The 17,564-nt window shown below is 35.6% G+C and overlaps 1 protein-coding gene across 12 annotated transcripts in view; it reads right to left on the reverse strand.

Moving 5' to 3' along the window:
* The window catches only part of ROBO2 (roundabout guidance receptor 2), a 688,225-nt gene that overhangs the window by 340,438 nt on the left and 330,223 nt on the right, over positions 1–17,564 (reverse strand). The window contains exon 1 of one of the 12 annotated variants that reach the window (XM_087721521.1): positions 6,417–7,043. The exons of the other annotated variants lie outside the window; for them this stretch is intronic. Within the exon in view, the coding sequence (XP_087577647.1) occupies positions 6,417–6,471 (55 nt within the window). The 5' untranslated portion in view covers positions 6,472–7,043. Of the gene's footprint in view, positions 1–6,416; positions 7,044–17,564 lie in introns of those variants that run through there. 12 annotated transcript variants of the gene reach the window in all.

Raw genomic sequence — 17,564 nt, forward strand, 5'->3', positions numbered from 1 at the left:
ATTAATTAGTCCTAAATTAATTATACAGAGCTTTAGAACAGTACTTTCAATAACAAAAAGTGATACCCTTTTTTAGTTTTCAATATTTCCCCATAAAGATTATCTTAAACATGATCTGTTTACCACACATCCTAAAATTAGATAAAGAGAACTCATTTTGACTCATGAGTCAAAAACATTATACTTTTTCATTCATTTACTGAGGAAAATGATCCAAAACTGCATATTTGTTTTTAGCAAAAATATATGAATCACTAGGATTACCAGCTAATTTGAAGGGGAAATTATAGCTGGGCTTTCCAGTCAATAGGATAATGAGATGTGAGTATGGGAGGTCCTACCTTATTTAAAGATCAAAATTGTAGGTAATTATCAAAGTTTGATTTTCACAACACAAGAATATGGAAATGTGTCATGGCTAAAAAGAAGGGGATTTCTGAGGACCTCCAAAAAACAAATACTTACCAGGTTGGAAAAGGGTGGAAAACTGTTTCAAAGAATTTGGACTCCATCCATCTACTGTCAGATTGTGTAAAAAAAAAAAGTGCGGGGGGATTCAATACCATTTCTATCTTTCCCAGGAATAGTTGACCAACCAAGTTTACATCAAGAGTAAGGCATATAATACTCTGGGAAGTCTCAAAGAATCCCAGGATAATTATTTAAGGATCTAAAATCTTCTCTTGCATTGGCAAATTTCAGTTTTCATCAGATTATTATCAAGAGGGCACTGAAAAGCAATGGTGTGCAGGGCAAGATGGAAGGAGAAGTCTCTACTCTCCAAAAGGAACATTGCTGCCCATCTATAGATGGAGAACACCACATGGACAAGCCCAAAGTATTGGAAGAATTGTACTATGGACAGGTAAGACCAAAATAGACCATTTGGGCTTGAATAAAAAGTGCTTTGCTTGGTGAGACAAATACTGCATTACAAGGTAAGCCCCTTATCTCATCTACGAAACCTGCTGGTGGCGTCAATAGGGAGTTTGAGCCTTACTGCTTCTAGATGAAAACATGGTGAACTACAAATTCCAAATTGTACCATTCTACAGGAAAATGTCTGGTTTACTGTCTATGAGCTGAAGCTTGATCAAGAGTAAATAGGTTAGGTTAGGTTAGGTTTATTGGTTTTGTATGCCGCCCACTCCCGAAGGACTCCAGTTATCCACAAATAGGATCCAAGCAGTCTGAGCTATACCACCAGAACTCCACACCTGTTGAAAAGATTATATATTTTGCCCAGTTTTGCAGTAATTTAATTTCTAACAACCTAAACCACACAAAATGTATGACCAAAAAATGGTTAAAGCAGAAGGAAGTTCATATTTGGAATGGCCAAGTCAAAGTCGTGACCTTTAGAAATGTTGTGGAAGGACCTGAAGTGGCAAGAAAGTCCACCTACATCCCTGAATGAAAGTTATTCAGAAAGTAAGAATGGGCTGAAATTCCTCTGATACAATCTGTAGGGGTGATCAACAGTTATTTGAAAATGTTTAGTAGCTGCCCAAGGGAGAGCACATTAGTTACTCAAAACAAAAGTTCACATAACTTTACCACACAGGTATGAATTCAAACCTCTGCATAAATATTGAAAATGCAAAACTGTTCACACACTACTAGGCATCACTGTACATACAGATGAGATTTCAGAATTCAATTAGCATAGTATCAAGTTGTTGATCCAGGTATACTAAAAAGAATTAATTTTGAAACAGGAAGCAGATTTTTTTGTTAAAGAAAAATTAATCTAAATAAATTTAAATTGGAGAAAATAGCATATTTTAGAGGATCCTATTTAAATATTTTGTGGAGGGGGTCTTATAAAATTTCTAAAAATTGTAATTGCTTACAAATTATGTTTCATACACCTTTCCAAAAATTTAAAATGTTGTGTTTCTTCCTCTTTCAAATATATTGCATTAATCTATTGTAATGCACAGGTACAAAATATCATCTTTTACATGGGACATCATCATTCTAGATGCAAATAAAAGTTATATTTTACAAAATGAAATATACTTATTTTTAAAGTACAGAATTTGATTTTCTTCAGTGCACTCATGTTATAGTCAAAATAATAATTATCCAAACTGTTCTGTGCTCTATGGCACGGCACATACTTTTTTTAGTTTTTAGCATTATATTATTAGTAGTGTAGAAAAGTGCAAGGTTGGGGTTCCAGTTATCCACAAATAGGATCCAAGCAGTCTGAGCTATACCACCAGCACTCCACACCTGTTGAAAAGATTATATATTTTGCCCAGTTTTGCAGTAATTTAATTTCTAAGAACTCAGACTGCTCAGCAGACAGAAATTTTATCATTTGAATTTGTTTGACAGTACAGTATAAAATTATTTCAAAGCTACTATTCTTAAATGTTCACATACAGAGATCAAGTAAAAATTACATATTAAAATACTAATAGCTATTACTTTTGTATCCAAAATTCATACTAAACTGTATTAAAGTGTTATTATCTCAACTGTGATACAGAAAATCAATAGTTTAATATTCTAAGCGAAAGAAGATGTATTTTTGGGTGTTTTATACTACTACTACTACTACTACTACTACTACTATTGTTGTTGTTGTTGTTGTACAATTGTATCACAGCGGCCAGTTGTTTCGCCGGATTTGGCATTGGTTACTAGTCGGGCCCCACCCAGGGGCCTAGGACGTCGTAACGTATTTTCGTAATATGCGTGCAGATCCAAGCAGTGCAGCTTTTTGCATTTGACTGATGGTGATTTTGTCAATTTTTAACTGTTTTAAATGTAATTCCAGTGCTTTTGGAATAGCACCCAGTGTGCCAATTACCACTGGAATTACCACTGCTGGTTTGTGCCATAGTCGTTGAATTTCGATTTTTAAGTCCTGGTATCTTGCGATTTTTTCATGTTCCTTCTCGGCGACCCTGCTATCACCTGGTATTGCGATGTCTATGATTGTGACCTTATTTTTCTCAACCAGTGTGATGTCTGGTGTATTATGCGCCAGTATTTTGTCGGTTTGTATACGGAAATCCCACAAGATCTTGACCATCTGATTTTCAGTGACTTTTTCAGGCTGATGTTCCCACCAGTTTGTTGCTGTTTTAATATTATAATTTTTTGCACAAATTCCAATGGATCATTTGTGCTACTGAATTGTGCCGCAATTTATAATCAGTCTGCGCGATTTTTTTACAGCAGCTGAGTATGTGATCAACAGTTTCATCAGCTTCTTTGCAAAGTCTGCATTTGGCATCATCAGAGGATTTTTCGATTTTGGCCTTAATGGCATTTGTGCGGATAGCTTGTTCTTGCGCAGCCAGGATTAGTGACTCTGTTTCTTTCTTTAATGTACCTGTTTTATTACTACTATTATTATTATTATTATTATTATTATTATTATTATTATTATTATTGATTGCACAGTTAGCCAAGCGCTTAAACATGATTTGGCATTTTTATCCAACTATTCAATCTTTCCCAAGGACCTGGGATAGGCAGATGTTCTTTGATGGTCTTAAAGATATTACAGTTGGTCACAGTCAGCTAGATGTTTAGACTGGATTTGGCATTTTCATTCACCTACTGTATCTAAATAAAATCATCAAAAAGTTCTTCAAGGTGGATTAGAATGATTTCAGGCATTCAGTCAAAAATAGATTTATATATGGCTCTGGAACACTGAGTCTCCCAGAGATCTGAAATGATGCCCACAAGATAATCTACACTCTTCCATGAAGAGCATTTCTACACTAACTTACCCTTCTTTGTTTTGTTTTTCTCCCAGTCCATACTGCTCCTTGCCTGCTTCCCATTTCTTTGAGAACTTTACTGTGCATGCTTACATTCATTCAGATGGACAATAGAAGGCCTCCAAATTAGTTGGAGAAAAGACCCCTGGTGGCTAAGATTTGTTTCAGCAAAGTCATCTATCAGGGCTTGAAGGAGCAAATGTTGGTAACAGAAAGATAAAAAAAATCAGAAGTCAGGTGAATTCTGGGACATAGAAAAGGAAGAGATACGCCCTTGGAAGGGAAAGGAAGGAGCAAGGCAGAAAAGAATGGTACTGATTTATACCTATACATTTGTCTGTGCTATGTGTGTACCTTCCATTCAATTGGGCATACATTTTCCTCCCTCTTTTTCTACATGCATATGAGTTTATTTCCAAGGAGAAAGATGAAAACTGATTGGCTGATAGCAGAAACACAAAAAAGTATATTTCTTAAAAAATGAGTTAGGAACAAAAATAGTTCACATAATTTTTTTCCTGGTTTTTTTATCAGGTTCTTGGGAAGATTTGTTGTAGGTCTCTACATCTATACCATAATCAGTTATATTGTAATAATGCCCAAGCACTTGTTCAATATTTCAACTTGATATACTACGGTCACTCTCTCCAATGTACATTCTTACAAGAAAAGCAAGCAATTTGTGATATAGGAAGTTGCACCAATAACCTTATGCCAAATATAAAATACTTAATTATACCATAGAGATTGACCCACATTTTTAACACCATGTCTACGTTTCTAATTCAACAAGGGCTTGTTTGCCTTTTAAACCAAATTAATTTTACCTGTAACTCTGAACAAAGTCAAGATGTTAAGTCAAGCTTAACATCACTGTTTTCAACATACATGTATTTTTGTATTCTGTATTATTTCTCTCCACATGGACCAATGAGTATGCTAGTCTCTTCTGCTTAAAAAAAATTAAAGAGCTTCAAGTTATGATCTCCATGGAAGAAAACTTGAATAAATTATGCTCTGCTGATGTCCTTCCAGCAAGCTGGTTAATTGCATTTGTTTCCTATATCTCTAAACAGCCTGGTACATTAATTACATTCTGTAACACCAGGCTCCTGTGATTCATTCTGTCACTTCCACTGAGCACTTTAATTGTATTCTTCTTAGCTACCTACAATTTTAAGCACTGACTAATAAAAGTACATTTCTTGTGGCTTGATACTTTCATATTTAATGTATATTTTCAGTGTGCGCCTTATGCAAAGTAGAATACTTCTTTGGAAAATGTATGCATTGTATAACCATAATAAATAGTTGTATATCCTCCACTCTTAGAAGAGTTTTTTGCTGCCTTCAGTGTTGATGGGGTGTGGTGGGAAAGAGGCATAGGTACTTATGCTCTCCATAACTGCACACTATAATTGTAGGTAATATAATATACTCCTTTGTTTACAAGAGAACCTTATTGTTGACATAGATATCTAAAATGTTTTAGCACCAGTTTCCTGCTAGAACCAAGTTTGTTGCTACAATCTGTCCCTAATGCTAAACATCTCAGTTTTGTGAATTAAAACAAAAATTAACTCAAATCTATAAAAAATACAACCTAGTGCCAAATAGGGCAACAGCACTAAACCTGGAAGCATTTCATGCCTTCTTACCAGGACTATTCAAATAAATACTTAGTATTAATGATCATCATATGAGTATATGCAGACATTCTGAAATTTTCAGACTACAGCGGGAATGGGTGTGGGTATGTGTATGAATCCATGTCAATTCCCATTTTTGTCAAAAAAAATATTCCACTTTTCATCTATATGTATACAGTTATAATTTAAAGACAATCTTTTCCCTCAGTTCTCTCCTTTCCAACACTGTAAATACAATCTGTTTAAATTCCCACATAACATCTTATAGATTTAGTAATCAGAATATTTTAGATTTACTTTAAGGATGCTAGGCAAGTTGAACAAAGGACAAAACCCCATGCAATGAGCACTGGCTTTTACAGCAGAGGAGACACCTACAGCACCTGTTCAAAAATCCCCATTGTCTTTTGAAGACTGAAAGCTGAGCTACTTTCTGTGGAGGAAGCTGGTTATAATATTCTTCTGCAGTTCGAGGTTCAATAGATATATTCACTTTCATCCTTCCCTCCAAGTTTATATACTTTCTACTCAGCTGAAGACATATTTATTTCATACATTCCACATGCTTTCTGAATGTCCATGCATGCATGGGCTACAGGCAGCAAACTCACAATGTCATCCTTCCAAATTTATTTAGTCCTTCTCTAGAACTGAAAGCACAATACTCTAATCAGTCATCTTTCCACTCTGAAAGTTCACCATGAGACAAAAATAGCAACGATCAATTTCTATTGATGACATGTACAAATGTATTAGCCAGGTTGCTGCTTCTCCACGCTTTTTATACTTCACATTCATAAAGTTTGAACGATGATTTCCCTGTGTACACCATAAGAACATTTTTATTTTATTTTATTTTAGCGTTAGAACTGCATCCTTATCTATTATTTCCTTCCAATGGTCTTTTCAAGACTGTCAACCCCACTCTGGATTTGCAGCCTAAAATCCTACTGTTTTCTTTTCCATGGTCTCCTTCAAATCAGGCTGGAAAGGAATCCAGAGAAATGACAGCGAAACTTACCATCAACTTGAAAATGGACAAATCCGAAAACCAGGACGACCGTCAGCAGCCCCATTTTAGCATATTCAAAGGCAATCCAATTCCAGGAAGAACCAGAGAAAAAGTAGCCGTCCCCAAAGTGCAAAAACTTAGTCCCCCCACCTCACCCCCTGGGACCTATAGATATGGTCAAAGCAGCGAAGAGGAAAAGGCTTGAATGGGACAGTTCCACCCCCGTGAAGATCAGCCGCGTGGGGGAGGGAAAAATGCAATCTCCACCGCCCTGGTTTTCCTTTCCGAAATTCCCACCAATCCAGCCGAGGCAAATAAATTGTTCAAGCGTGGCTAAGACTCTCCGCTGCAGCCAAAAGGCAAAGGATTTCTTGAGCAAAGAGAGGTTTCTTTTCTTAGAAAGTCTCCCCCCTCCCTCAAAGTTCCTGGCACTCCGAAGAGAAGGCGGGGAAGGAGGTCGAAAATCATGGGCTTAGTTTAAGTCTGCTGCTTCTCATTTTTCCTCCCCGAAATCATTTCAAGCTGCAGCCTGGCTTCCTTTAACTTCCATAAGAGGAAGGGCTGTACAACATCTCCCCCTAGAACTCGCAATGTAAAACAAAACCCTACGACGCCCACCTTCCCAGAGGCAACAAACTGCTTAAGAACTCCCAACGAGTGGCTGGGCTGGAAGAGGCGAAGGGTATTGGAGGAGGTTGCTCTTCCCGCTGATGAGGAACGCCGCCGCCGCTGCCTTTTGCGAAGGGAGAAGGTTCCCCGCTGGGAAGGAACCGAGCGAGGCGGCAAGCGCCAGGCGCAGCGGGGTGCTTGTGTCTGTGAGCAGCACACTCCAGTTGCAGCTTGCCCGGGCGGCTTTTCCCTAGCCCCAGCTCGTCTTCCTCCTCTCCTGTGGTCGCTCAGTAGACCCGAGGGCGAGGGGAAAAAAGGAAAAACAGCAGTTTCCCCTTCTAATAGAAAAGGAAGGGCTGGGTTGGGCTGTGCACTACACGACCGCGAAACACCACACCCACTCTCGGGTTCGCTCTGGGACCACGATGGGAGGGAGAGAAAAAGACTAGTGAGATAGCTGAGTGATTCAGGCGAAGGCTAGAGCCTCCTTTTCTCTCCTCCCAACCCTTTCCCTCTTTACCGGTGGCTATAGGTAGCATTACCATGATTGCTCCTGCTGCTTCTCGTTTAATGGGCAGGTAATTTTCTCACTGAGTGATTCCATGCAAGTTGCTTGTCTAATTATTCATTTTTACTTGCCTCTTTTCTCACAGAGTCCTTTGAAAGAAAGGTACTCTTTTGATGGCTTCCCCACACAGTTTCATGTGGTCAAGGCAAAGAAATGGGCCAGGGCTCCCTAGTTAATTTCACTAGTTAATTTTAAATCCACAATGTAAAAAGTAGATAAAGGCACATCGCACATGGACCCTTCTTCCAAAGTTTTCAAGTATTTGCTAAAATAATCCTAACCTTTTAATTGTAAGTATATTTATTTGTATTCATTTCATCAATTTGACCATTTTTAAAAACCTTAATTTTACAAAAGAAACTATAAAAACAATAAAAGATGCCACTTTCAAAATGTTAGTTAACACCAGTAAAATGTTCAATTAAACATTTAATACCCTTCAGTTTTCCTTTTCCAAATTGTATAGGTGATGAAAGGTAATATTTGATCTCAAGGTCCAGGATCCCAGTGCTGGATCTGACATTGTACTTGAAAATGCATACTTTGATATTTGCTAAGACCTACTAATTTTGTTACTTTAATTTTTTTAAATGGTAGATAGCAGGTTGTAGAATCAATTTGAAAGACAATTGGTAAATATATTTTGACAAATGGGTCAGTGTGGTATACAATTTGAGGTGCTGGACTGCCACCAGAGAGGCTAAGGTTCAGGTCTTCAAGCACAGACGTTCAACGTAGGTGTCAGTGACACAAGGTAGACCAGATTGGGATAGGTTAAAATTACTTTTATTGGGATTGACAAAAAAAAACCATAATCTTGCAACTCTGATTGTCCTTATACTTCAGTGAATCAGGGAGGTATCTGGCTGAGTTGCTTCCAGATATTATCTCATTCTACACTTAAGGAATGTTTACACCCCTTTTTGCCTAAGTAATGGTTCCTACATATTTCCATCAAGATCTTTTTTAAAAAAAAAAATTCTGTACTGAACGATTTATCTTAGCCAAAGCTACTTTGCAAATTTTATATCATTGGGGGAAATGGGAGAACGGAATACTGTATACACCATTTGGAACTCCCAAGATAAAGGCAAAATATAAATCCGATAAAAGACAAAATAAGCTAAAATAAAGCACTCACTTCAAATATAATATATCTGGCCTCATCAGACATTGGAGGCTTTCTTAATAAATAGTGGGTAGCCATGGCATAGTTCTTTTTTGGTTGTCTGGTATATGGATATTGAATTATTTATCACACTCAAATAATGTAACCATTTGTGAGAATGACAATAACATTACCTCAAAATTCCTACATTTCTCAGTAGCTTCTATAGGCCAGGGATACTGTTCCAGATACTACAGAGTTATAATTCATAATTGATGTATGGCCTGGAGCTTTTGAAAATTATGATGCCAAAGCAACTTCTTCTGTAAAGATATTTTGAAAGTGAATGGGAAACCAATTAACAACTAATACAGCCAGGTACTAGACTGGTTTTAAGGTTTATAAAACACACTGTTAATGTTTTGTTAGTGAATTCAACCTTTGGCTGATTTCACATGAATAGATAAAATAAGGACTGTTCACAAAAAATCTTGTGTTTGTATCATGCATTGCTGGGTATATTTGCACATGTTATACAAAAATTCATAATTCTTTGGTCATTTATAAGGCATATTGAACATGTTAAGATAGCTTTTTAAAAGTTACATTGCATTGCTAATTTTTGCCAAATACATTTTGCTCAATGCTTATTCATTTTTTCCAGTATATAGCAAATTTAAAGTGAATTAAATTTTAAAATTAACTATATATATGAACATATGCATATTTTCATTTCATTCACTAATGAAAATATTTTTTATAAAGATCATTCCCTTTTTTTACCTAAACAAAATATTAAATATTATTTTAAATGTTAACATATTTTAATTTTCAAAAATATGAAATGTTGTGAGGAGAGTATGAATATGTAATGTGCCAGGAAAAGTATTATGTGTGATATTTCTAATATTAATTTTTGCTGTGCTAGTACATTGAAACTGGAAGTAATTAATTAAATTGGTTATTGCTCATTGGTCACTGCTAGCAAAGCTAAATGGATCTGACACTGTTACAGAATGTAAGTATCTTCCAGTCATGAAGCTATGTTTCTTAGAATTTCTCCATTTAAACAAGTGTTTCAAGTTTTAGATCCAAAGGCTTGCACTTAAACCATGTTTCTGTCTTAAAATCACAGGCTATGCCACAAAAAGCAATAGTTATTTTTTGAAATCACTATCTCTGTGAACCATTCTTTGCAGTATAGATTTCTGCCACTATATCAGCATGTGTCATGAAATCACACTTTCTGTAAGCTACACCCATGTTTCAATTTAAGGTTTATATATTTAAAGAATCATCACTGACAAAACCATGGGCCATGTTTCTTATCATCTTATGCCTTATTCTTATTTATGCACCAGTAGGACCAATATTCTTTACCAGAAGTGATTATGGATATCTCTGTTTCTAAATATTGCACATTTGCTCTATACATTAATCCTAAATATTTGGGGAAGGAATTTTTTGGGAGGTGGGGGGTTTACAAATGCAAATGAAGAATATGGCCAGAGAAATCTGGACATATAATAGGTATATAAAGAACCTTCTCATTTGGAAGTATAGCTGTGTACAAATGTAACTAATTGTGGTACATATTCCTTATACCATATTCTAGAAAAAGCAGAAGACCAGTGTTTTTAAAAATATCATTCACAAAGTAATTTCAATTGCAAACTTTCATATACAGTAATAAGCTAGTAGTATCTAGCTAGATACTAATAAGTAGTATCTTTAAGAGTAAAGGTACATACAATTGCACTGTAGTGAAACAATCTAGCTATTTTGCTTATCTGTTTCTGTTTCCTTATTTTCTTACATTCAGTGTTTTTATAATATACCAAATTAACAGAAAATGACACATTTTAACAGTGCATACTATCAACAATTTCTGAACTAATTGCTCAACAGGTTTCATTTTAAACCTACCAAGTTCTTCAAGACTTTATTTAAGCCTATTTAGTCGTCTTGATATAAATTCAAATTTCCAGGGTCCAAGAGAACAGAAAGTTTAATGGCTTCACATGGATGAAAAAAATAGTGCAGCAATCAGGAGGAAAAAAAAACCTTTTTCTTCACCTTGTTTGAAAGAACAACATGGAGACAAAAAATAAATTATAAAAAAAGAAGGAAATCATAATCAGCAAAGGCAAATGAAATTACAAAAACATTAGCATTTAACTGAAAAAAATCTACCTCAGTAAATAGGATAAAGGGTTTTCAGGTATACAAAGGTATATATTTGCATATTTCCTGCAGCTTTAATACATAAAATGTAATTGAGCCTATATATGATCAATAGTGGTATATGTTATTAACACTGATGATTAAACTGGATTGTAATACGTGCAGGTTTGTGAGCCAAAAAACCATATTTGGTGGTGAATCTTTAGTTCCCCCTACTGGAATATAATGAACAATGAGCAGTTATATATCTCATCTTCGTGTTAAGACCTTTACTCTAAATTTGAATTGTTAACTATCCATTTTTTCTCAGCTTTCAAAGATGCACTTAGCTACAAAAAAGGGCAGTAGGATCTACTAAAAAATGAACAAACTACTAAAAGATAGAACAGTAAAATAATGTTTTACTTAACTTTTAGCCTACTGTAAATCATGCCATATTTATGTGAAATTATTATGTACATACTTAAGTATTGGTAATAGTTTTTTCAGCAGAACTATTTTCATAAAAACAAATTAACTTAGTTAATTTTGTCTTGGTAAATGTATATATCTAAAATTATAAGAATATTTTCTAAAGTTTTCTATATCAACACATTCTTTGTTCTGCAATTAGTAAAAAGGGGATTTTGCTGTAGGATTTCTCATGCTTTGTGATTGGGCAGCCTTATCAAATAAAATTAAAAGCATTCTATATTCCATGAATGAAACTAATGATTTCATTGGTGGTTGAGTTGGACAAGAAATATATAGCTTACATTGAAATACAAGATCTTTATAAAATGAGAAGGATAAAATATTGAAATACAAATATAAAATACATAATAACATAGATGGAAAGGATCTTCTAGTCCAACCTATGCCATTCTGGCAGTCCAATCTCTTCTTAAAAATGTCCACTGATGGAATACCTACACGTTCTGGAAGCAAGCTATTCAACTGTATAATTGTTCTCACTCTCAGGAAATTTCTTCTTAATTTTAGGTTGGCTCTCTCTTTGATAAGCTTTCATCCATTACTTCTTGTCCTACCTTCCCATGCTTTGGAGAATAGGTTGTCCTCTTCTCTATGACAACCCTTAAAATATTCAAAGACTGCTATCATATCACCCCTTATATAGACACTTGAAAGACTGAATGCTTCTGTCCTATCCTAACCTATCCTAACCTAACCTAACCCAACCTAACCTAACCTAAATTAACCTAACCTAACCTCATGTCAATGAGTTCCAGTCCTTCCTTAGGTAACAAAAGCATCTGGTTGATCTTGAGCCAACTAAACCCTACCTACAACTTGATTTCAAAGTTACGACAGCCACACATAAACGATGTCAATTCCTGGCAACTGCCTCAAGTAGTCCTTGCAGTTTTCTTGGTGAGCTTTTAAAAAATACTTTTCCATATCCTTCTTCCTACAAGTTGCCCCGAATCAACACTGACTCGAAGGCACTAAATATCTATATCTGGATAGTACCTTGTAGCTGTATTTTTAATATACAATTATAATTTTATATTATAATTATAATTAGCTATAGCGAGCTAATATCTATAAATTATCTCATTTGTAGTTTATAATGAATAAAATTATTTTTACAAAACATAGACAGCTGCAATTAGAGATATTGAAATTACACAATATCTCTTCCTTTGTTTCGATTTCACTATAAAGGAGAACCATATATCACCTATTTGACAGAGGTACATAGATACATAATGTAAAATATTAAATGGTATTTTTCTTACCTTTTTATATATTCTAAAGAGTTATTGGATACATTAAATTGCTACTTATTTATAAAAGTGAAGTGCAGTTTAGTAACAGTTGTGTTCTTTTCAATATGCTTAAAGTTTCTGCTATTTTACTGTAAAGAATATAAAAGCTATTATTATCTGCATATGATATATTAGTGTATAGTGGAGATTAATCAGTTCATAAGTTATTGCAATAATGAGAAATAAGTTCTTGTGATATGAGTTGTAATCTTATACTTTTGCAAGTATAAGAATCAAAGAGAGGCAAAATGTTTCTACCTAAAATCTACAATAAACAATAAAGCTTGATGTTTTTTTGGCTTTTATCTATAATAGTCAACTGCAGTTTTTCCATATTTATTTTGAAATGAATATTTATTTTTAATACTGATTTTATTTCAGACTGTGAGCTATTAACATCTAAAAACAAACCATATAAGACAAATTATTCTATATGCCCTTGCTTCAAATTCTAGTTGCACCAATTTTAAATTCTGTGAATGAAAAACATTTTGTAAGAGGCCAGACACATGGTATATTATTTTTACTTCGTATATCCAAAAGGCTTCTATTTATTTAATAGTCTATTACTACTTCAAGAAACTCAAGCTACAATACATTTTCTTTTACTAGGCTAAAAAGTAGCAACAGGCCTAAAGTCACACATGGCTGGAATACTGGGTAGCTCTAAGCTTATTTTATACAAGTGTGGTTTTGGATGGAAATTTCATGACTGCTAAGACCTGAAGTAAATAAAATCCTTCCTAAAGGCAAAAACAAACATGAATATAACCAGAAAGGCTGGCCATGTGAAATTATACACTTTGCCTAGCATAATGTCTTATTTAGTAATAAAGTCATACGTACTGTATATGTTGCAGTCATTTTCATAATTTTGACATTTTTTTCATGGTAATAATATATTGACAGTCTTGTTTCAAGCGGTTCCTGAGTTATGGAAAGGTCAGGTCTTATATATTTGTTCTAATGGTACAATTGCAAATTTAACAGCATTAGATGTTTTTTCTAGCTCTATCAGTGAACTTAGATTTCTGTCACTATATGGTATTTTCTTCCAGTATGGTGCTGTCAACACTGTTGTCATCAGTTGTTCCATATCAGTGTATTCTTAGAAATATTATTTGTAGAATTCATATATTAGTTTTGACTGAGGACAGGCTTCTCTGCTTTCAACAAACAAATTACATTTTGCATTGTTTCATGCTTTCAGACTAGAATCAATGTGTTTCCCATACAATTTTTCATTGTCAATCTAATTCACTTTTCCTGTAAATTTGTCATATTATTTGTATGAATAATCCTATTAAACCTGTAATACTAAAACAATTGAAGTAATAGAATGTGCTTAAGGTTTACTAATTATTTTGCAGATACTGGAACAGTGGTGGGTTGCTCCCGGTTCGGCCCAGATTGGGCGAACAAGTAGTGGCGGTGGTGGCAGCCTCCGCCCACGCGTCCAGATGCTTCTGCGCATGCATAGAAGTGTTGCACACGTGCACAAGTGAACTGGTAGTAAATAAAATTGAAACCCACTACTGTAGTAGAACTATTTACATTTAAAGAAAATTCTGAAAACGAATCATATTACTATAAGCATGTATATTAAAGGCCTTTTCAATAAAAGAGTAAAATCACAAGATTTTCAATACTATGAATCTATTGCACAGTATTTTATATAACTGGAAAAATTGTGTATAGTAGATGATAGTGTAGATGTAATGCAGAGTATAAATGTAGCAGATGTTCCTCTACATAATGCCAGCTACGTGGTTGTGCTTTCAGAGTAGACTATTCCACAATTTGACACTATGTGTTGAATAATCTCTGAGGACTCTCTGCACAATCTGCACCTCAGTCCAGTCTAGTCTGGTAGACTCCTGCTTCTATAGATTCGGTCTTTCATTCCTGTTCTGGTAGGATTTCTCAATGTCTACCATTTCACATCTGTATTTATGTTACATCCCATGTAGGGTCTTATCTTCCTCTGTTTAATCTTCATCCCATGTCTGCTGCTGGATCAGGCATTCTCTCAGCACCTCTTCTTTGAGTGCAGTCTTACTGATGTAGTCCTGTATGATTTGGGTTTAGTCCAGGAAGGTAATTGTGATGCTCACCAGAATCTACCTGCCTTCTTTCTGACTGTTGTACAGGCTCTGAATTTTGGACTTGGGGTCAAAATCTCCACAAATTATATAGAGCCAGGATGGCGAACCTATGGCACATGTGCCACAGGTGGCACACAGAGCCATTTGTCAGGGCACGTGAGACATTGCCCTGTCAGCTGGCCAGCATGCATGCGCATGCTGGCCAACTGAGTTCAGCCTTTTTAAGCCATTTTTCACCCTCCCCAGACTCCAGAGGCTTTATAGGAGCCTGGGGAGGACGAAAACAGCCTCCCCACCCTCCCAGAGGTCCTCCAGAGGCTTCAGGAGCTTCCCTGAAGCCTCCAGAGTGAAAAAAAAAACAGCCTTAAGAGCAAACCGGAAGTTTGGGAACGGACTTCCAGTTTGCTCGTAGGGCCGGTTTAAGCCTTCCAGAGCCTTCAGGGGCCTTCCGGAGGCTTCCCTGAAGGCTCCAGAGGACAAAAACAACCCAACGGACAAACCAGAAGTCACTTCCAGTTTGCTCGTAGGACCATTTTTTTGTGCTCCGGAGTCTTCAGGGAAGCTCCTGAAGCCTCCAAAGGGCCTCCGGGGTGGCAGGGGAGGCTGTTTTCACCCTCCCCAGGCTCCTATAAACCCTCTGGAGCCTGGGGAGGGTGAAAAAAGCATGCAAAAAATGGGAGGACCGCCTGTCATGCACACATGCATGCTGGAGGTGTTGCACACTGCATTATGGGTGCGGCACGCACACACATACCCCCCCCCCTGAGCTTCCCCTGCTTATGGCACGTGAGCCAAAAAAGGTTCACCATTGGTGATATAGAGCTTCCAGATCTTCACATATCAGCAGCGTCCATGTTTTCCTTTCATCAGCTCATTGTACAGGCAGGGCATCTGATGATTGGCAGAACACAAATATTGATGGTGTGAATCTTGTTCTTCCAAATGAGCTAACTCTTCAGTTTTATATCTTGATGATACTTCGATGTTGCTGTCTTCCTTGCCTCTTCATCGTGATTCTTGTGTGACTGTGAGTTACCAAGGTACTTGTAATTGGTTTGTATTTCTGCTATAAGGCGTGCTGGTAATTCTACCCCATCACTCTTAATTAATTCCTCTTTCTTAACTACTATTTGGCCATACATCTCCAGTTTGTATAATCTTCCGATTTTAATACATTTCTTTTGATTAGCTGGCTGCATGGTTCAAGCTTGTACAGAAGAGCAGTGGACACAGTGCATCACCATGGTATATGATGTATTCGAAGCAACTTGTGTGAAGTGTTTTGAATTGACTTCCAGTGTTGTCTTCCACAATCCCATTGAGTTCTTGAGGAAGAACCTCAGTGTCTATTGACTTTGCATAGAGGAAGGAAGGGAGGAAGGAAGGAGGGAGGGAAGGAAGGAAGGAAGGAAGGAAGGAAGGAAGGAAGGAAGGAAGGAAGGAAGGAAGGAAGGAAGGAAAGAAGATTTCTGATGCTTACTGCCAGCTTCCCATGAGGAAATTTAATGAGGAACCTGACAGGAAGTTAAAAGTCACTCCCACTCCCACTGATTTTTTGCCTAGTCATTATGTTTCTGTCTTTAACTAAGCAAATATCTCTGAAATGATGGCCCAACAAGTTACAGATTGCCTAGTTGATACTAAAATTAAAGAAATTAAGTCTAGAAATAATCAGGATACTTATAACCAATTTAATAAGTATTGGGAAATTAATCTTGCATAAAAATATGTATTTTGCTTTTCTAAATGACAGACCACTTTTTACATTTAATCTATTTTAAGAAATTTTATAGGAATTAAAAAGAAAAAACGAATTTAGTGTGCGTCCTTGTTCAGATAGTAAATCCAAACAAAATGGGACTTACTTCTGTTTATTCTGTATTATTCACATATGCAGATTGAGGCCATTATCAAAAAAGGTCCATTTAAATAAATGAATTGGATATAGAGAGAAGTAAAATATTGCTGTCTCGATTCCATACTAGCAACATTGATCTTACTCTCAAATTAAATGGAGAGTAGGAGCATTTTAAATAATTCCTAATTTAGCATTGAACTTTTAAGGCTAAAGTAACTTATAATTTTCTATAATACAGGTAAAACACAATTTACAATTACAATTAACCTCAACATATCTGTTGCTAAGCAAGACAGTTATTAAGTGACTATTACCCCATTTTATGACTTTTCATGCCATAGTTGTTAAGTGAACCATTGCAGTTGTTAAGTTAATAACATGTTTGTTAAGTGAATCTGACTTCTCCATTGATTTTGCTTGTCAGAAAATTGCATTACATGATTACATGACCCTGGGACATTTCAACCATCATAATTTTGTTGTATGAACTATTGTAAGTTGAGGACTACCTGTATATTCTTATGTTTTTCAGAAATACAACATTTGTATTATTTTGAAAAGTATAAGAATATGTTGCTTTCTAAGCTATTCACATGACTTATTAACTATATTTTATATATAAGCCATAATAAAAAGAAACAAAGATAGTTTGTGCAAAAAAAACACCTTATAAAAAAGATTTTAAGGAACTTTCCCAGTACTTTTGACCTACTTTCATCAAAGTGGAAGCTTATTTCTTTATTTTTTTCTTTTTCATCAATCAATCTGAAGGTACAGGACTGAAATAATTGTAACTGACAAATAAAAGAAAAAAGTGGCAAAGCAACCAAAGCCCAGGTTCACATACTGTATGTCATTAGTTTTATGATTATGCAATGTAGAAAAGCAGGGCTGATATTTATTTATTAAGCCCAACTTATTCAAAGTGATTCTGAGTGGCTTACAAAGATTAAAAA

This window comes from Thamnophis sirtalis, unplaced genomic scaffold (assembly GCF_051295495.1).
Source record: "Thamnophis sirtalis isolate CommonGarterSnake01/CBP01778 unplaced genomic scaffold, rThaSir2_p1.2 scaffold_8, whole genome shotgun sequence".
Lineage (NCBI taxonomy): Eukaryota > Metazoa > Chordata > Lepidosauria > Squamata > Natricidae > Thamnophis > Thamnophis sirtalis.